At 42.4% G+C, this 22,608-nt stretch overlaps 2 protein-coding genes across 2 annotated transcripts in view; both read right to left on the minus strand.

Moving 5' to 3' along the window:
- Positions 1–22,608, minus strand: part of LOC134000444 (AT-rich interactive domain-containing protein 1B-like) — a 179,179-nt gene that overhangs the window by 142,817 nt on the left and 13,754 nt on the right. The window contains 1 exon segment of the mRNA XM_062439784.1: positions 7,679–7,882. Coding sequence (XP_062295768.1) covers positions 7,679–7,882 — 204 coding nt within the window.
- The window catches only part of cln8 (CLN8 transmembrane ER and ERGIC protein), a 157,218-nt gene that overhangs the window by 25,446 nt on the left and 109,164 nt on the right, over positions 1–22,608 (minus strand). The window lies entirely within an intron of this gene.

Genomic DNA, 22,608 nt, shown 5'->3' on the forward strand with positions numbered 1-22,608 from the left:
GGCTATTAGAGCCATTGACATGCGTAGGCTAGCTTGCTAATTAATTGATCCTGAAACTTCATCTATTCTGTAACCAGAGAGGAACCCTTAATTAATCAGCCTTTCGTTGTCTTCCTTTCTTTCAGTCCTTTCCTCTCTCCTCTTCTAACTCCACCTTCCTTTCTTTCTCTCTCTCCTCTAATGTCTTCTTTAAATGTGAGGTGAAAATGCTCAGGGTCCCATGGGTTGGCATGGAGTGCAGGACTGGAGTTGAGGAGGAAACAGCGTGGATGGAAGTGTGTGTTGTGTGGGTGTGTATCTGCATGGATGAGATGTGGACTTTGAACAGCGAGCCTCCGAGGTTTCAAGAGCCTTTCAAAAAATGAGGGGTGTGACGAGGCTGGAGTGTTCCCCTTTGTACCCCCGCCCCTCCTCTCCCTCCATCTTTCCTGGCAGAGGGGCTGATTTATTGGGGCTTCCCAGCCATCCGTCAGAGCCAGCAGCGCTGGCTGCATTAACCCCAGAGACAACCCCAGCACCCGGGGCCCCTAAGTGCTTCCAAGTGGCCCTCACTCTCCCCACCGGTGAGGAACCCCCTGCCTAAGCTCAATCAATGTCGTAAATTACCCATCTAACTCCCTGAAGTCGATAGCTGACAAGATGATGTTTGGACAGACAAGGATTTTTACAGCTTTTCGTTTTAATGGAAACTTAAAAACCCGTTCAGTATTTGAACATATAAACTACACATGCATTGTTGAAGTTAAAAAAAACAGTTTTTGTGTTTCTCCACTAAAAATAATTAAAACTTTTTGTCCTGTGTTTACAAACTGTGTAGATGTAACCTGAACCTTCCCAACATGAGAAAACACCTCAGACCTGAGAGTGATAGTGAATTCTGTGCTGGGACGACCCTTCCTTTATATTAGGAACATGAACAGTAACTTTAATTTAAAGAGGGAGTTCCTACATCATCTTACCATCTTCATGGTAAGATGAGGAGGGTTAACCCTTAGATGCATAAGTGGGGTCAAAAATGACCCCAGCAGTTGTTTTTTTGCGATATCTTTGTAATTTTAAATTTGTATCGTTTAATCTTCCATGTATTCCTCAAATAGGTTGTCTTTGACACGAGGCCATTTGGATTTGTATCTAATTGTTATATTTTTTAAGTAATTGCATTTTTTGTATCAGTACCACACTCTTCCATACGTGGGGTCAAAAATGACCCCAATCATTTTCTATGGAATTTCAAGGGTTAACCCTAGGAACCTTTGATTTTTATCAACTGTGACTGTCAGGTATATTTACTGTCGATCCATACATCTAATGCCAGCAGTCTCACCACCCCTAAAGATTATTTTTTCACAGCAACATACATGTATTATTAGTACAAGTATTATCATCATTTTTATACCTATATATATGCTGTTATAAAATATGAACTTAATTTCCACATACATGATTTTTGTGTGATATAGTGTTGTGTTATCATCATCAAATTGTAAAGCGTCCTTGGATATGTGAAAGGTGCTATATAAATCGAACCTATTTTTATTATTATTATAATTATTATTATCAAATTACTTTCTAGTAAGCTAACACTAGCTAACTAGATAGCTAACATTACTGTATTTGTTGTGTAGAGAAGCAGACTCTCACTATGATGGTTAGGGTTATGACAGAGCCAACAGAAGAGAAAGAGGTGTAAGATGTGTGCAAAGCCACCAATAGTTGCTGGAAATGCAGTGACTCTGTGTGCAGTGCTCACAGCCAGAAACAAGTAGTTTGTAACAGCTGCTCACAGTGAGAAGAAAGAAGACGTGTGTGTGTACATGCATAGACATACAGACGGATACACAAACAATGAATGTTGAAGTTGTGTTAGCATGGAAAACATGAAATCATTCTTGTGTTATAATATTGCATTAAATGCATTGATTCTAATTGGGATACTTTTTGGATGTTAACCGTTTTTGACCTTTTTAAAAGCTGGGATAAAAATGTTATAAAAAAGTGATAAATGAGCTTGTCAAACATGAAATAATCCTTTTGTTGACCAAAATATAATACAAATCATCATCTTTAACCAAAATGAAATAAATTTCTTAAGTTTACAGCATAAAACGCATTCATTCTAATTGGGGTCATTTTTGACCCCACTCATGGAAGAGTGTAGGTATCGGTAGGTCATGCATCTAAGGGTTAAGTAAAAGAGCTGAGGTCAAGTTTTACAGACACATTTCTGAAGACGATCTTTTACCAGCTACCTAACCAGGAAAATGGGAGAATGGGAGCCTCATTAGCTGAACTAGCCACTAAACCCCTTTTACTCTCTTCCCCTGTCTCCTCCCATCTTCTATTCTCCTCTGTTATCTCTTTTTATCAATAGAAGAATCAAACCTACTTGCCATCAAGAAGATGTGGGCTTCTCAAAACAACTATGGTTGGTCCAGATCTCCATCCCTCTAATTAGTCACAAAATACAATATGCCTAACAGTTTATGATGATGCCGTCTGTTCGTTTTTAGGTTAAACTGACCGACCTTTCAGCACGCCCGCTTTTAATAAGGCACTAATTAAGAGTTCAATCAGCACGTGAGAACTTGCCAGTTAATGTTTACAACATATCTCAAGTGGCTTACACTTAGTTAATTAATATGATGTTTACAATTAAAAACAGTGAAATAGAGGGCAGTGCAAATATGAAAGCAGTAGGCAAAAAAAAATCATAATTCCTACTGGTCCTTATGGATTACTTACAGTATTATCTGTAATAGGCCATGTTCACAGCAACTTTTGACCAAAGCAGCTAAATGGAATACAGTGATCATTAATTTGATATTTTACACCTGTGCTTTTCCAACTTCAGCATGCTAAAAAAGTTTAGTTACTATACCACAAGACAGAAGATATACTGTATATTTAATTCTAATAAAAGCTTTATCGAGTGTCTACAAGTATTTTCTACAAGCAATAAAAAGTTTAGCTGTCAGCTGCTCTGCACTGGTTTCAGTTTAGTGGTTTCAGCTGTTCTGAAAAAACACTGTAAAACATGTTGTTTCATTTTATAAATTAGACTCATGAAGTGAATAAACAAAGGAGAGCCATCTTAGTGTGCTGCTTATTAATTAGGAATGTGCGCAGCTGTTGCCCATGATGTCTGGGGAAAAAAATCATCTTTAAAAAAGAGTGGGACTTGATATAAAAGGTGCACAAACCTGGCAGGGCAGAGGGCTCGTGAACGGGCATCGTGGTTTGTGTGGAATGAACAGGCAGCAGGTCAGCCACATTTCCACTTAACTTTAAATGCTTGGCTTCTATCAAGTTGGCCCAGTGTGTGAGGAACAAACAGCCAACACTGGTAATGGTTTCTGCCTGACTCATTGACACATTCAACCCCCCTACACACACACACACACACACACACACACACACACACACACACACACACACACACACACACACACACACACACACACACACACACACACACGTGCGCACACATGCACACACTCCTTCCTTTTTCTCTCTCTCTCCCTCTTTCATTTCCCAAGATATCTTTTTTTTTCCTCCTGCTCTTTCTCCCACTCCATCACCCCTCCCCTCTTTTCACATCAAACACTAATGTTTCCTTCAAATTCCTTTTCCTCTCCGTCTGCCAACTTTGACATCACAGGAAATTACGCTCAGAATTGGCGGCATTTTTTTTTTTTCCCTCCGCTTTCAACTTCATTCCACTTCCCAAACAGACGCTTCTCTCATGTGGCCTGTCATCCCCAAGACACCCGCCTCCTTCTTCTACTTCCTCCTGTTCCTCTTCTTCTTTTTCTTCTGCTGATGTGTTTGTTCTGGCTTCCTTCATTCCATACACACGGTCTCTTACACTCTTTCACACGCACTCTCTGTCTCTCACCCTCTCTGACACACAAACTGTCTCTCACACACAGGCATGTCGACGCAGCGTGATGCTAACAACACCTAATGCAAGTTCTAGGCTTATTTGCTAGATGCTGGTAGGAGAAGCTTCCCCCTCCCTCTCTGTGAAACATCAACGGTGAGATCGGTGCCTGTGCTTGCCTCTTATAGCTGGATTAAGGAAAAGGAGCCACGAGCAGAGTATTTAATTGCTGGTGAGCTGCGGTGTTAAGGATGTGTTGGAGCGCGTGTGAGAGTTCATGTGCCGTCACGTTGATATGTGCATAGGTGTGCTGTCTGTGCAGAGAAGAGACAAAAAAAAGACCTCCAGACATGAAGCTCGAGGGCCTGAACAGGTAAACAAGGTCTCCCAGAAACGATGTCTCAGCCTGGTGTAAAGGGTCAACTGTAGCCTGCGGGTGAGCACGGTTACATGTGAACAACCTGATTAAGGTGCCAGCTCAGTAAAGGTGCATACATAATATACATCTTGCTTCCTGCCTTGTATATGTGTCTATAGGTCCTGTAGATCTAAATGTGATCGTATACATGTATGTGAATGTCTGTGTAGAGATTATATCTTTTACATCTGTAAATTCTCAAATAAATAAATAGTGGTAAATTTTAAAAAAATGTGCCACAGAATACATTTTTTAAAAAGCCAAAGTAACAAGCTGATGTAACCAAGGTTTAACTCTTCTGTTCACTCAAGTTACAGAGCCAGGTTGCTGTGTTTACCTGCTGCTCTAATCAGGTCTTCTTATTTGAAAGGAGTGAGGCTTCATTTTAGCAGGATTTAATTTTAAAGAAAGGCAGTCAAAAAGGACCTTTTGTTCCTCTGCTAAAACCCTCTACACACTCACTCACTGTCTCTCTCTGTCACACAGACACACACACACACACACACACACACAAGCTCAGTCCAGGGGAAATCATAGAGATAGACGTATATCTTTGTGGACGTCACGTTGCCTGGCAACATCCCAGCATGTTTGGTTGTGCCAAGCTGAGGTCTCAGCCCCTGAAGTGCAATGCATCATGGGGGATTGTGTGTGCTGTGTCTTACATCAGCCGCAGTCAAGACGGTGAGATGGTTCTTTGCGGCTGATCCTGGGACGGTTTTGCATCATCTGAGGTTAAGAAACAGGGCGGGGTGGCTGATTTCTCCCTGCTCCTCACACAGCTGCAGTCGTTCCCATCTTATCTGTGTTCGGCGTATCTTTTGATATATAATTAATAGTCACTTTAAGACTTGGTATACAGTGTACACATCTGGAGCGTTCGCTTTCTAGCCCTTCCTGTTTCTCCCTGATCAGACCCCTGACCGCCTTTCTGTAGGTGAGGCTCATTACCCTCATCTGAGAGTGTGGAATTAAACCTCCTCCTCCGAACTCATTACTGTGAGCTAGATTTCACCGGCTACAGATAGGCAATGCGGTGGTGCTGCTTTTAAAGCCAGAGCCAGATAATTAGAAACTTTAGAAGCACAGTTCCCATGGCTATAGCCAGAGTGAACAACTAATTCTATTTGAACTAATTACGTTCCATAGCGCTACGCTGTGATTGCTACCCCGATGCTCAGCCTCCCCTATGTAATACGCCCGAGGATTTCATCACTAAACAGTACCAGAGATGTATTTTTGTGTGTGAGTGACTGTACGTCATTATGCGTTGGCATTACTCTCTATGCACAGCATGTCTTAGCATATACTCCCCCGCTTGCTCCCAACTGTGTGTCTTTGGTACTGCAACCCCCCCTGAGCAGCTTCAATAATGCTCAGTTTGGGAATGTGTTGACATCATCAGAGTGCGTCAGACGAGGTTTAGACCTGCAGTTTGGGTAATGAAGGCTCACTGCTCTGAGACAATAATGAAAATTGGAGTACATTCATGGTTGAGTGTATCATTATTATTATTATTATTATCATTATCATCATTATTTTACTATTATTAACACACAATGCCTGCACACACCAAACCAAAATGTCCAAAACAAAATTTCACACACTTTTTTATTGGACCCTCACTGCACTCACACCCCCATGTATGTAACGCAGGCTTTTCCTTTATCTTTTTAAGTTCATCAAACCCTGATGAATCATTAGTCATATTCTCTGACTTCAGAAAGCTTCTCTGCAGCTCCACGGAAGACAAAACTATTTTCACAGGCTTTACTGTCCATGATGAGTAATATTCATGTGTAAAATTGGTGTCATGCTCCTTTAATTATTCATGCATCTCTTACTGTTTGTTAAGGTCTCTTCCACTTGTAGGTGATTTGTCTTCACTGTATAATTTAAATGGGTTTAAATTGTGTGTGTGTGTGTGTGTGTGTGTGTGTGTGTGTGTGTGTGTGTGTGTGTGTGTGTGTGTGTGTGTGTGTGTGTGTGTGTGTGAGCCTCTTTCTGCATACACGCTTTACACACTGATTTTCTTCTGCTACTGCATGTACACACATAATATTTTTAGACATTACAGGAAGTCTGTCTGTCAGTCCATCTGTGTTTCCCTCCTCCTTCCATTTCTCTCTCCCTCTCTCTGTGGTCTTGCTATGTGTGGAAGCTCGCTCGCCCCAGTGAGCTGGTATCCAAGTCCAGAGCAACAGGCCAGGCGGACTAAATATAGCAGGCGTGACAGCAGGGGAGACTGTGCCCCCCCCCCCCCCCCCCCCCCCCCCCCTCCCCCTCTCTCTCTCTCTCGCTGTTGTGCTCAGTACTGCTGTTTCACTACAAACTACACTGATGGAACCAGACTGTCATTAAAATATACACACATACAGTTAAAGTTTGTTTCTGCTGGAAATGTGAGACACTTGCATCATGCACACAAACACAAACACACACACACACACACACACACACACATATATATATATAAACATGTATAATATACAGTAGACACAGATACAGAATACACATGCATACTTTCTCTCTATCTCTTCCTCTCTCACACACACCCTTCAAGACCAAATGGGATTTACTTAAGACTCAATAAAGCAGACAGAAGCACCATTGTCTCCAACACAGGCCTATTGTGTCGCACAAAGAGACTGTGACATGGGTTGGCTGTGCTGTGTCTATGTTTACTACGCAGAGAGCATTGCAATACACACACAAACACACAAGCACAATCAGACACATGTATTAAAAATCAAAAAGCACGCACGCACGCACGCACGCACGCACGCACGCACGCACGCACGCACGCACGCACGCACACACACACACACACACACACACACACACACACACAGACAAGCCTATAGAAATACATATGTAATCAAGCATACAAGCGCTTCATCAAACAAGCATAAAGAACGAACACACATGCCTCCCATACCACATACACACACACACACACACACACACATACACACACACACACACACACACACACACACACACACACACACACACACACACACACACACACACACACACACACACACACACACACAGCATCAAACCCATCCGCTCCAGTGTGAGTCTAAGGGGGACTGAGTGATGAGCAGGAGTGACACCAGCACATGCCAGTGTGTGTGATGTGCTGCCTGGTATTTTAGGCACCGTCTCCAATGAACATACCAAACCTTCAGGGGAAAATTGCTGGAGAACATTCATGACGAGAGGTGAAATGTCCCACCGCAATATCGGCTGTAATACCGGCTACAATATCTGGAATGGCACTGCGGGGGGGTGGGGGGGCTCATTCACAAACCACTCTGAGACACACACACACACACACACACACACACATGCAGTGTTTTGGTTTGCTGACATACCTGCTGTTGAGGATACTGCATCCCGCCCATGCCCATTTGGCCCCTCCCCTGCATGCTCATTGGATATCGGTGCGGAGGAGGCGAAGTGTATGGCTGGCTAGGAGGGTAAGGTCCGGCCCCTGGCTGCTGTGGAGCCGAGTAGGGGTTATTGGCCATGCCGTACAGCTGCGAGCGCTTCATAGCCATGAAGTCCATGGAGGACACCTATGGAGGGGAGAAAAAGAGATTAATGACATATCATCTGCATGTTTCTTAGCTAATACTTTACATTCAATCGTTAGTGAATTGCGATTGGCTGCGAGGCATCTGAATGAATTCATCCACCATCTGCCAAGTTGGAACCCCTGACAGAAGTCCATTTAGTGCACACACTCTATACCACAGCCGCCATTGATTTATTTTATAATTGCGCAGTGAGTGGAAGCCTTAAATGAATGTGCACAGGTCATAAATGAACTACAAATGGAATTAAGTGAGCAAAGATGTTTATTGCAAAGCTATTGGGAGCAAACTTTGCTGGAGGAGAGCCAAAATAAAATGATTTAATTAAAACCTAAAGCGTGTATCTTTGTTTTAATGTCTGAAAGGGTTTTAAAAGTGCTGTAAATGTTGTTTAAAGCGATGAGAAGCAATAGCACTAAAAAACTCGATGGCCTTGTTCCCATAACCACAGCCTGACGGTGCCAATAATCACTGTACAGCGCTCCCTCTGACTTATTGTTGCTTACAGCGAAATAGAAGGAATACTGATTATTACATTTGAGTTAATTCTCTTGTTAATTAAAATAATGGAATAGGTAAGGGCTGGCTTTAAGTGACAAGGTGTATGGCAAAGCTATTGAAATTTGCAAGTTCGGAAGGAATTCAGGGCAGTCGGTTAGTCAAAGGGCTCTCTAAAACCACACCTTGAGAGTTATCTTCTTATAGGAGAACAAAAATAAAAAATCAAAGACAGGAAAGAGAAAGTGTCAAGGGCGATTTATTCCATTGTAAGTATTTCAGAGCCTTTTTAGGGGTTGTTTGGGGTCTCAGTGAGCCACTAGAAAATTCCGGTACAGTGCGTCGGGCTAATGCTAATCCGTCACCCGTAGCGGCGTGTTTGTCTGTCTGCCCGGCAGATAATGTGGAGTTCTTCTATCTTCTCTCTCTCCTCTCATGCCTTTTCCCTTTGTCTCCGCCGTGTAGGATCATGTGTGATTTATGACATTTTGTTCCTACTGTTTCTTACACACTCACACACATACACTCTCTCGCTTCTCTCTCATCTCCAACTAACGCCCCCTCCTCCTCCTCCACCACCACTAACTCCCTCCTCAGTTCCCTCTCTTCTCCCCAACTCAATATCACCTCGTCTAGTGTGGAGGAGAAATTGCCGCTGCCTCATATTGCCAGGCTAATATCAAGAAGACATGTCAGGGGATGGGAGCACTTTATTCAGCAGGTTACGTGCAGACGGTTACGGCGGTCTGGCTTTAAAGTGGTTTTGTCTACTGAGGCATGTGCGTGAGTAGTTTGGACTATTTCACAGAGCCGAGAGAAGAGAGAAAAGAGAGAGAGAGGAGAAAAAGTGTTTGGGTAGTGAGAGAGATTGAGAAAGAAAGCTAGAGAGAGAGTGATGAGTGCTCTTGGGGGTCTAAAAGTTATTTCACAGCATGGAGGTGGATGCGAGCGCGTGTGAGAGGAGGGTTATCCTGCAAAGGTCTGCATCACCAGGATTTCAAGAGTCTAACACCGAGAAAGAGGAGAAGAGAGAGAGAGAGAGAGAGAGAGAGAGAGAGAGAGAGAGAGAGAGAGAGAGAGAGAGAGAGAGAGAGAGAGAAAGCCTTTTTGCTATGTGTGTTAATGTGTGTTTGCAGTCCTGCTCATGCACTGTAACCACTCTTTGTTCTTTACTTTGTCCTCTTTCATGCATCAAACTACTAATAAGTCAATCATCCCCTTCACTGCAGAGGTTAAAGTCACACAGTGCACCAGCAGCACAGATCTACAATTAAATATTTAACCACCAGACAAAACGGACATCTAATATAGTAAAATGATTGCTAGAATTATAGTAAAGCACATTAGGGGATAATTAAAGTTATGAGCCATCGTGGAGTAAAGCCGTTTAAACAATGTTACAGATAGAAAAATCATTTGTATTTTTGCAAAGCTGATGGATGAACTTCAAGTTGAAGAAGCATCATTTTGTTGCAGGTTGGAGCTTTGTGGTGAAAAACCCTTGATTCATCACCTTTGGTCCGCAGATGAGAAACTGACGAAACGCTCGACTGAACAAGAACAAGCGATCTAATAACTTTTCAGAATGCAACTAAATAGATTTAGTCCTTAAGTGCATCTGGATGGTGTAATATACAGAGTTAAAACGACTGAACCTCAAAGGACAGATTTGTTTTAGAGCATTTTTGATGTGCTAAATTTGACGCTGGTCATATGTTTCTAATGTGGCGATAATGGTGTTTTCTCTAGAGTGGTACGCAACACATAACCGGCTTAAATGTTTTTACACTCAGAAGACACACACGCACGCACGCGCACACACACACACACACACATACAACACACAGGTCTACTGTGCAATATCTGCGTTGAAAAGGGCGACGCTCTCCAGTTTCTGAAAATCCAGGCACTGTGCCACTCGTGATATGGGACACACACACATACACACACCCTCCCCAACTCCATCCAGTTCACCAATCCATCTCAAGAGGTCCTCCGTTTGCCAAAAACGCTGAGTGCAACATAAGTAAATCCCCTCACATGGCTGCCAAGTGTACACACAGACACACACACACTCGCAAAAAAAAAAAAGAAAAAGCGTTAACTGCTGCACTTAGAAAGGCAGTGGACACAGAGAACAACTTCAGAGTTTTACGAATGGAGAAGTGGATGCTCGATTAAACACACAAACATACACACACACACACACACACACATATTTGTATTAGCAGAATCTTGTTCTGGCTCTCACTGATCTCCTTCATCTCTCTCACACTCCCTCACACACTTGCATCGGAAATTCTTAGATGAAAACTGCTGCAATAAAATTATATAGAGCAATCACATACATCGGTCCCATCTTCCACACATGGCATTATCCACACCTGTCCACGGAGGAGTAGAGGAAAAAAAAAAAAGTATTCTCCCCCTCCCCAAACAGAGCCTCATATCTGCTCTCATGACAAGTTCCACTAAATGAGATTTCAGCCCACTGCAGCCTTTTCCTTGAGATATGCCCGCCATTTCCCTCACACCAGCGGGCACAAAAAAAACGACAACAATTCTTGACAAATTGAAACATTATTTTTTTTCTCTCTCCCCTCAGAGAAATGGCTGTACTTAGGAAAAAAATTATGAATATGACACAAAGTGAATTGTGTTTGTGCCAGGAGGGACAGCAGATAAAATACTAGTGGGAATACACAGAAATTGTTTTTTATTTTCTTCAAATGTGTTTTTCACTTTTGTTCATCTGGGCATGCCATTCAATGGAGCAGGGGAAGAGGGAGGAGGGAGGAGGGAGGAGGGAGGGGGGGGCATGGGAGACAAGAGTAATTCAACTGCTAAATTTAAAATTCAATTTATGAACTCCTCTCCAGCGTTCTGACTCTTCTGAGCTTTTTTTTTTTTCTCTCCCTTTTTTTTGCAAAACAAAGCCATTAAAACAAAACATGGGTGAAATTACTGTGGGGTGAAACCTCCTAAATTGCTTTTCTGAGCTCAATCGACAACATTTTTATGTTGCGAAAATGATTTTACTCCTTCTCGCTTTAATGTGCTAAGTTGTTAATCAGAAAGAGACAAAATGCTCGACACAAAAGGCTCGGATATGTGGATTATGAGACACACACTGGGATCAAACAAACATAAAACAATATTGGTAAATGGTTATTATTCCAATTTCATTTTGAACGCAGGAATAATTTAAAAATATCTTGTGATTCATCAGCTGTGGTCGCTGAACATGTTGGAAAAAGCGCGCACACACACACACACACACACACATATCCCTCTGGCTATTGCTACCCTTGTCCTTCACACTAGATGACCAAATCATCACCTGTCTGCATCAGACCTTCATTTCAGTTATTTACTATCCACACACACACACACACACACACACACACACACAGCAGCAGTGAAGGACCATACAGACAGGCTCAGCCACTTGACAGGTAACAATACTGTCAGATTAGTGTTGCTATTTTCTAACAATACCGTCAGATTAGTGTTCCTATTTTTCAGATATCAGTCTGCAGGGCTTTAGTGTTTCCACTAAAATCCTCAGCTTTTTTTTACTTTAAAGGATGGTGGTCTTCAGACAACCAACACTGTAATAAAATGTTCCTTCATATGTTCTTTATAGGCTACAAGCTGACTTATTGAGCGACAGCTACTTCAGAAATAGTTTGAACTTGGAAAAGAGCAGTTCAATGAACTATTATGATTATATATCGTCTGCAACAAAATATTTTGTTTCTTGTAGGAAAGGTAACAGTTTCTACAGAACCATTACAGGTTAAATGAACTAGCAGCTACACTGAGTATTGGTGCTCTGCTGCTTTAATGTGATTTATGACAAAAATGCTCTAACAATATTTTTCAGCTATGAGGTGTAAAGACCTATTTGGCATTCACATGGTGCAAATTAACACCATGTTAAGATAGTTCTGAACATCACCTTTAACAAGACGCATCAAAACTGATTAGCCCCGTGATGCTGTTTTGGTATTGATTATCTTCTCTTTTTCCTGGAAAGACTCTCCAGCTTTTATTCTTGTGTAATGAAACTATTTTAGCCCGTGTGAATTTCTGAGGAGAAACAAATAAGGATAATTATTGTCAACGGATCCTCTTTATCCTCTGTGCCGCATCTGTCTCTGGAGAGTCAACATGCTGCAGCCAGAGCTGGTTGGTCTGCTGGGACAATCAGCCTTGTCTTTTATGTTATTTATTTATACCATGCAGCAGAACACTCTCCAATTCCTATTACACAGCGGGGCCCGGCGATGCCTCGGCCTCTAGAACAAAGCTCCGTATTTCAGGCTTGAAACCCTGTGCATTTGGACCTATTGTTTCAAACAGAAAAAAAAAAGAGAAAGAATGGAAAGAGAAAATATGGGAGAGGAGGAGGGAGAAAGAAGAGAAGAGAGACTGCAGCAGTGGGCGAGTACAGATCGAGTTCCATATTAATGTGTGCAAATTCCCCCGCTCCTGCTGACTAAGATTAGAAAAATTAATTTCATGGATGCAGAGACAATACTGATGTCATCAAGCGGAGAGGAGAGGAGCAGCACGTTGTTAACTCCTCCCTGCCCGGCCTCCGTGAGGAAGAGATCCCTCGTCAGTAACGGTCTATCGCTTCAGTTTCACCGCCAGGAATCGAGCGACTTAACGAAATACTAACGAGAAAACGCAACGCTAAACCTTCGCAGATCTTTACTAATTCATCTCATCGTAAACGCAACTAAAAACTGGTTGTGCGAGTGCGACTCCGTCTTGAGCTACATGTGTGATGGCGTTCCCGTGTGACTACTGCATCGCAAAAAGGACCAAATGCAGTGAATTATGTTGTGAAAGACCATTTCATCTTACGTCTCAGCATGCCTGCCTTGTTAGGAAAAAGTCTCGTAACAAATGACAGTGTGAAGAGTAGCGCTGGTCTGCAGGAAGCTGGGTAGAGCAAAATTACCTTTCCTTAGCCCAGTATGCCTGGATGGTACAAGCATCTAGGCCAGAAGGCTGGCTAGCAACGAGAAACATGAAATTATATGAGGACTGAGGGGTGGAAATGTATACATTCGTGGCACATGTTTGGTAAAGATGTGGCGAGTTGAGAATGAAAGGCAGACGGAGAGAAGCTACAGAGGCTATTGTGATGTGGACCACAAGTCATTCTTTTGTGTTTGGCGCAATGCACATAATTGCTCTCTCTTCTGCGTCGTCCTCTGGTGATCGGTGTACCCTCTGCGTTTGAAACCAATATTTACACCACACACAAACACGCGCTTGCACACACTGATAAGGGTGCTTAGAACACACACACACACACACACACACACACACACGCCCCCTCTCTTCCAACCCCCTCCGACGTGCATCGGGAAAAGTTGCCGAGCGTTCGGTTCGTCACGGCCGGCACAAAGACGTCATTAAGAGAAGGGGAGGAGGGGGATGGAGAAGAGGAGGGAAGAGGAGGGGGGGGGGGGAGAGAAGGAGAGAGGCTGCTTCATCTGTCTCAAGTGAGATTGGGGTCGCGGGGTCACCAGAGCCCTTTTCCTTCGCCGAGACTGAGCGCTCGAGAAGCAGCAGAGACAGGAGGAAAAAAAAGTGATAGAGAGAAAGAGAGAGAGAGAGAGAGAGAGAGAGAAAACCTCAATGACAAAACGAGATGCGGCTGACATGCCTGCGACACGCCGTTAAAGAATGAAAACAAATAAAATGCAATCGTCTCCAAACAGTGTGGAGGGAACACGTGTGGAAGAGCACGGACCTCAAATTTACCAGTCAACTCTCCTTCCTGGATGCAGTTTCTCAAGACTGAATTTATACAGATTTCCATTGTATTGCCAGATATAGACTCCTGGATAAAAAAAGATGAACATGTACGGGTTCTAGTGAGTAGAAGACATGCTGTGGTGTTTTTCATATCTGGTCAAAGATTGTCCATACTCCTCTCCTCTGTCACATTGCTGTTTTTAACATGTGTTGAATGTGTTTTTAAGATCAGCAGTGCCTCCCCTTGAAAAAGTATCTCACTGGGTAGAAAATCCGTTGGAAACCTTTTAGCTAAGACTGTGCTATTGCTAACTATTGCTTTGAAACTAATGCAAATGAAATGCTCTCAGGAAATAGTGGAGGCCCCATAGCAGCACAGGCCTGCCTGTTTTCATGGAATCTGTTACTGATGTGGGGGAGTGAGAGCCTCGCTACATTCCCAGTCTTTTCTCGTCCTTCGGTCCTGTGTGCTTCCTGCCTGCCGCGACCCTGGGACAGAGGAGGGCCGCCAAAAAGCCCATTTCATCTAAGGGCCTTGGTGGAACGAGAGGAATGCGCTCCTCTCTAACTTCCCCAGCCCACAGAACCCCATGGAGAGATGCTGTTACACAACCAAATGAAAGAGAGGAAAAAAAGGGGGCAGGGATGGAGGGAAATAACAATAACTCCATCTGCCCTAAAGAGAGGGAACAGGCTATTTGAGTAAATGAGCTGCCCTTTTTGCTTCCCACGTCTCCTGTAGCCGAGCCGAAATACTGGTATTAAATATGCAGGCTAGATTCCCCCCTTATTCATGGAAATCACCACCTTTGCTAATGGAATGGTATTGGAGAGGAACTGCATTTCTACAGCTTGGATAATTATGAACGATGTCCCGTATCGCCAAGTGTGTTTATGAATTAGCAATGGTTATTCATGATATTGTGCTCAGAGTAGGGTGAAAATACATAAGTGAATACTAAGCGAGCAGACCAACAGAAATGATACTAAAAGGTCCTGAGGGGGCTTTCTCCGCCATCCATTAGTCTTCCCTGCAAGGCAAAGCTTAACGAGCTCCTCAGGCTGGGAGGCTGGCCATTGAAGGAGAGGGAGAAAAGTAAATTATGAATGCGAAAGCTCTATCTAAAGCAAGACCACAATAGGTGTCCCTTATAGTTATTAAGCCCTTTTCCACCTTTCCTCCTTGATTTTTGTTTGGCACTCCTGAAATGCAGGTGTGGTATTCCAATAAAAAAATGTCTTTCATCAAGGAATTAATAAATAAAAAAATGTACTGTATCTATTAAAAGCAAGTTGTCAAACTAGGTCACATCCGTGGTGCAGTTAAAGAGACTCCCCACTAAAAACAAGGATTTACATTCAGGCAGTTTGTTTTGGAGCACTGCCCAGTCCTCCAGAGTAGAACCATCCATATTTCTCCTACGGGTGATCCATCACTTAAAAAAAACACAAATAACCAACAGATATCCTGACCTTCCTACCTCAGGCGGATACTAGTTACTCATTAAAAGTCACCTGAAACAATTGAAAAACCTTGAAAAAATTGATTTCATTATCGGACTCGGCACGACACACGAGGCCCCCATGTCTGATAGCTCAGCGGGAAATTTACAAAGTTAATTAGAAAAAAATTGATTTTCATATGATTTTTTTCCCCCTCCGCTCAACCGTCATAAAGTGACATGGAGAGAGGCTTGTTGATGCGCGGCGGCGGTAATGTTCAGTGTGGATGGGAACAGCAGGTTAGAGACTTGAACATTGTAAGTGGAGTCATAAAATGTAGTTCACCTTTCCATGTGTATGTGTGTGTGTATGACTATGACAGATTGTGTTATAGCATGTTAAGGCAGTGTTCTTTCCCCCCAACCTCTATGCACCAATATCTCTTAACCTCTTCACCTCCTGCATACGTACACTCGAACACACACTCCACGAACACCCAACCTCATTGTTCCCCACACCTCCATATGGCGGTCACGGCAGCAGCAGCGGCTTAATGAATGTGCGACTCCGCTCTTCCACCCTGCTGTGAAGGCTTCCCCAGAAATGGGCTCCTCGACCTGGGTTAGAGGCCCTGGAAATAGGCTTCCTTCCCCCTGAAGGCCCTTTAGGTCAACCTCTGGGAGGCCCTGGGCTCTGTGAGCCCAAGCCAGGCCTCCCATCTCCTGGGCCCTGACTGGGAATCAATCACCGAAGCTGGCTGGGGAACATAATGTGGGGGAGCTTGGTCGATCAATGAGAGGCTCCAGGCCTGTGGGAGCCCTGATGCATGGCATGACTGCACACATACAGATTTGACTCACACTGAACTCCAGCATTCATTGCTTAGCCACAGGGCAGCTATGTTTACAGTGGACAGGCTATGCCAAATCATATGAATAACATATGACTGAGAAAATTGAGTGATAATTGCAATTAAAAGGTGATTCATTTGATTTGGGCATGATCATGCTGAAAATGAAATGAGTGTCTGCAGTATGCACATCTCCAGTATCATCTCCAATAATCTTTTTCATATATTTCAGATGTGAATACGAGACGAGTTTCTGTATGCCTTATTTGTTTTCACAAAATGAAATGAAAAACAACAAAATCAAAAAAACAAAAAAACAATTCCTAAATCTTTCTGTTGTTAAATTCAGCATTTATAACAGTGTAAACATATACTTAATCTATAGCACAGCAAGCCAGTATGTGGCCAGAATAAATACACTGATCATAAGTTGTTTTACACACCAACCCTTGACCGACCTTTTATGTTCAGGTTTTTATTAAAGGCCAGACATATTAAAGGGATGCGCGTATTTCCCAGGAGATGCGACAGATCTTTTGGCTGCAACACAGATTTCACCATGTGTCCGATTCTGTGGGAGAGGGTGTCTGAGTGTGTGTGTGTGTATTTACTGTATGTATTCACCCACATGGCAATGTGTAGTGTATGTATTTTTACACACTACCCGTGCAAGTAAAAATGATTTTTAAATCAATATGTGAGTTACTCTCAACTTTGTGAGTTGGAATGTTAAATCACTGAACCATCCAGTGAAACATAAAAAGGTATTTACACAATTAAAACAGCTAAAGCAGCTATAGATATTGTGTTCCTTTAGGAGACCCATTCACTTACACCACTAACAGGGTGGTCGGCCATACAGACGTATGACTCCAATTTCCACTCAAAGGCTAAAGCAGCCATATTAATAGATAAAAATATATCATTTATGATGACAAGTGTAAGTCAGGCCCGTAAACACACATCATCTTATACTTGGTGGTGAGATAAATAGTCTTAATCAGTACATTTAATCCAGTTTTTTCTTAAATCATATTATGTAGCTAGTGTGTGGCTGTTTCATTAAAAAAAATATTTTTTCTCTCTAGTTTGTAAGACCTATTCACATATAGATTTTTTTTTTCCTGGATAAAAATTACTTCAGATCAGTCCCTTCACTTTGCAAATGCGTATTCCTAATACACAGTCCAGTTACCACCCTTGGAGACTCAATCCTCTGCTTTTGTCAGAGGAAGCTTTCACTAATTTCATCACATCTGAGATTACACTATTCCTTGACATTGATCAAACCCCAGGAGGGCCTTCTTCAACCATGTGGGAATCACTGAAGGTGTATTTACGGGTCTAGGTCATCTCACATTTCACAAATAAAAAAAAAACAAGCACTGCATGCCTTATAGACCTAATCTGCCCTCTGCAGACACAGTGAAAAAAGGTATGTCATTGCAGGCTGAGTTTGATCTCCTGTCAACATGACAGGCTGAATCCCTCAGCTCTAAAACGCGACATGGGTGCTATAAATATGGGAAAAAGGCTGGACAGATACTCGCTCATCAGATGCAGCATAGAACTGCAAATCAGAGATGTAATAAACGATGAGCAAGGCTTGAGAAGCATGGATAGCATAAAAATTAACTCCTGTTTTTTGACTTTTTATCCATCTTTATACACCTCTGTCTCAACGGTAAGCCCTTCTGCACTGGAAGATTTCTCTAAGACCCTTTTGGCTGTGGAGATCAGCAATCAGGTCTATGCTAAGTGGCAAATCTGCAGGACTGGACAGTTACCCAAATAACTTCTTTAAAAAAATCTCAGACCAACTCTCCCCTTTATTACTGTCAGTCTTTGAAGAACCACTTTCATTAAAATCCCTACCTCCAACAATGCGGCAGGTAGTTACTTCTTTTATCCTAAAGAAAGACTAAAACCCTCTTGAGTGCAGCTTATTCTGTCCAATTTCTCTTCTAAACACTGATGCTAAAATCCTTGCTAAAGTTCTTGCGTGCTGCTTGCAGGGGGTTCTTCCGTCCATCATATCACCTGACCAAACAGGTTTTTATTAAGAATCGTTATTCTTTTTTTAACATTAGATGCCTTTCGAATATCCTTTGTGGGCTCGCTCCACTCAGCACGCAAGAGGGAGTGCTTTCGCTTGATGCTGAAAAGGCCCCCAACCAGGTAAAGTGGGGCTATATTCTCAGCACACTGGAGAGGTTTTGGATTAGACCATAAGCTCATATCATAGATCAGAATTTGATATAAATCTCTGATGGCTGCCTTGTGCACTAACAATGATCTGTCCATCTACTTGGAGCTCCAAAACGGCCCAAGAAGGGCTGTCTTTTGTCCCTATTTCTTGATATCAAGGTAACTCAGCATGCAAGATTTGAGCGTAAAGTTTTACTGTATGTGGACGATATGTTGTTGTACATATCATACCCCTTTGAGTGTCCCTACGTTTATAGTCTTACTTACAGCATTAGGTCAAATATCTGGCTACAAAGTAAATATTCAGAAAAGCAAGCTGATGCCTGTTGGTGCTGGGGCTGATCAGATGCCTTTAGGCTCATTTCCTTTTAAAATCCAAGAAATTCAAGTACCTTGGGATATGGGTTACACATAACCATAAAGATCTATATGCAGCTAATTATTAGCTTCTGTTATCTAATATGAAACAGGATATTGAGTGCTGGGATCCCCTGCGTCTCTCTCTGGGTGGAAGAATTAAATCTGTAAATTGAACGCACTGCCTACATTTTGTATATATTCCAGTCTTTGGGATTTTTTAACAAATTCTTTCTTTTCTAAACTAAATAATCAGATCCATCCAGCCATCCATCCATTTTCCACCGCTTTTCAGTGACCAGGTCATGGTGGCATCAGTTAGGAAACCCAGACATCCTTCACCATGGCAACGCCCTCCAGCTCCTCCTTGGGGATCCCCAGGCATTCCCAGGCCATTAGAGATATGTAGTCCCATCAGCATGTTCTGGGTCTGCCCTGGAGTCTCCTACCAGATGACGTACCAGGAACACCTCCAAGAGGGAGGTGTCCAGGAGGCATTCTTACAAGGTGCCCAAAACACTGCAGTTGGCTCCTTTCAATGCAAGGGAGCAGTGGCTCCACTCCAAGCTCCCTGAGGATAAGAAATAATCAGATACTGACATTTATTTAGAATGGGGAAAAAACAAACAAACAAACAAAACACCCTGAATGAAAAGCTGTTAACTGCTGAGACCTTGTACAATGGAAGGGATGGCACTCCAAAACTTTATATATTAATATTGGGCATACAAGCATTGCTATACTAGGTGAGGAATAATGTCACTGTACCTGAATGGGTAATACTTGAGGGTGTGTCTGTTGGGTCCACTTCCCTTATTGTGTCCATTGACACAGCTTATTTCTGGCTTCAGTTCTAACCCGGTTGTTTTACACTCTTACACAATCAAAATCTGGAAATAGTTTAGAAAATCTTTCTCCCTTTGTGGCTTATCGCAAATGCATCAATTGCAAAAAAAACACATTTGTCCCATCAGTGACGGATGACACTTTTGGTACCTGGTCTACAAAGGGTATGTTCTCACCAACTGATCTTTTTATCGACTGTTATTTCGCCTCCTTCAAACAGTTAGTGCAGAAACGTGATAATCCCAGATCACACTTTCATAGGTACTTGCAGCTCCGGATCTTTGCAGGCTCAAACTTGGATTGCTTTCCATTATGCTCTCCCACTTCTGTTAGACTCAATCTTTTACTGTAAATCGATCAAAAAACAGGCTATAAGCATAATTTATGAACTACTCAACACGTACAAGTTGACGCCTTTAGACCTCCTTAAAAATCAATGGGAAACAGATTTAGATGAACCAATTTCAAAAGAAACTTGGCACAAAATAATACAGGGAATTTTCTTCTCATCCATATGTCTTAGGCATGCTGTTATTCAATTCAAAATTGTACACCGTCTGCACTGGTCTATAATCAGACTTTCTAAGATCAAAGCCGACAAAGTTCCCACATGTGATCGATGCAGGCAGGCTCCAGTCACTCTGTTGCACATGTTTTGGGCATGTACCTTGCTTTACACATTCTGGCAGACCATCTATGAGACCTTCTCTAGGATATTTGGAAAAGCAGTAAAGCCATCTCCATTCATTGTTTGGTGTGGCCCCGGTGGACACCCCCTTTAGTAGGTGGAAAAGCAGCATGTTGGCCTTCTGCTCTCTCCTGGCCAGGAGACTGATATTGTTTAAATGGAAAGACCCTATTCCACCGAATTATAGTCTCTGAATCAGGGAAGTTGTACCATCTTAAATTGGAGAAGATTAGATATACTGTCAGAGGGTCTACTAGGAAATTTCATACTCTTTGGCAGTCTTTTTTACCTTTGTTGAGGATATGGAAGCTGACAGCATGACAATGTAACCAATTGTTCTGTCATTTCATTTTATTTGTGTTATTTATTTTCCTTTTATTGATGTCTGGCTAAGTATAGTGATAGTATTGAATGTGTGTGTCTGGTATTTGGGGGTTGGTTGGTGGGTGGATTTGGTTAAGTTTATTTTTCTGTTTCTGTTTGACCTGAGATATAATGTGAAAAATAAAAAAAAATAAAAACACCTTGATCAATATGTGAGTTAATCATGTCTATGGATATAAATGCAAGGATGCAAGTATACCTTCACATCACTATATCAGCCAAATTTATAGGTATAGCATGTCTATGAATGTCTGCCGGTATCAGGAAAACATGTGTATTAGTATTGTATGTGTGTGTGTGTGTGTGTGTGTGTGTGAGATCAGTGTGTACCATCTGTGTCCAGATGTTGTGTAGAGAGCAGGCTGCGTGGACAGCCAGACAGTTGGCAGGCCTTCTGACAGGCCTGTGTTCCTTATTGATAGAGGGATCACAGAGACAGAAGAGTCAGCCGTGCTCAGCTCGACCACAATATTGTCCTCTCTGCTGTTATTCATCCCAGTCAGCCAGGAGAAAATGGGATGCTCTGAGCCAAGTTTATAGCTGTCAGATCTGGGCCAAATAGGAGTTGAATACAGTTCAAACATTTGGAAAACAGCATGAGGAACGTTTGATTTGTCATACAGATGCAGCCAGATTCTTGTGCCAGAGCTAAAGAATTTCATTGTATTTCAATTCTGACAAGGATTTTAATACAGATGACAATAAAGCTAAACCTGGAGTGCACAGCTCAGTGCATCAGGGCAAACGGCAGCATGGGCCAACATGTTGGCGGAGTAGTTAGACTGGTTCCTGTAGTGTTTTTGTAGAGGTGAGATTGAGGCACGGTGCACTGTAACAGAAAATAGTTGACTGACTGCAACTCTATGTATACTTGTCCTGTAATCTCTTTGTGCTTATGATGCTGATACGGAAAATGTCAAGACTAAGCACATAAAATATGATAGCTTTTATCACAGCTATATGGTACAAAATATAATGTCAAATTAAGTAAAATTGCTAAAATTGATCTCACAACATAACTATGACAATATACCTTGGACAAGGGCTAAAACTATCCTGCACGTAATACCACTTTGTCTACATTTTAGCCTTTACCAATGGCATCTGTTGACTGCTTAGTTTCCATTATTGCCTTCCTAAGCCGTCTCCCTGACCCTGCACCCTGTGCCATCTTTCTTCCTTGGCTCCTGCCAGAGTTATGGAGCAGGGCCGACGTTTATGGACGGCAGACCCTTTTCCCGGAGCTTTGATCCAGAAAGTTCTATAGCCTATAGTTTTTGCAGGGGTCATCCAGGAGGAGCCATGTGGGCAGCAGTGTGTGTAAGTGAAAGCACATTGAGCTGCTCGTTTTAAGCAGAGCCTCTGTGATGAGGCTCGTACAAAAGGGCCTTGGAGGATTTGAGGGGTTATAAAGTGCATGTTGGTTGTGTGCATGTGTCTGCGAAAGCTATGTTCTACCTACTTGTGCGGGTGTGGGAAAGGAAGATATTCACGGCAGCAATCACTACAAAAAAACCCCAAAAAGAAATGAAAACAAGTGCAATGAAATAGTGAATCGGAGGCCAACCCAAAATTTCATCAGGCAATATCACGACTCCCAAATCTGTCATCTCTCTTTTATCAAACCCCTTCGTCCCCTATACAAATTATTCATGT

The sequence above is a fragment of the Scomber scombrus genome, chromosome 19, assembly GCF_963691925.1.
Source record: "Scomber scombrus chromosome 19, fScoSco1.1, whole genome shotgun sequence".
Lineage (NCBI taxonomy): Eukaryota > Metazoa > Chordata > Actinopteri > Scombriformes > Scombridae > Scomber > Scomber scombrus.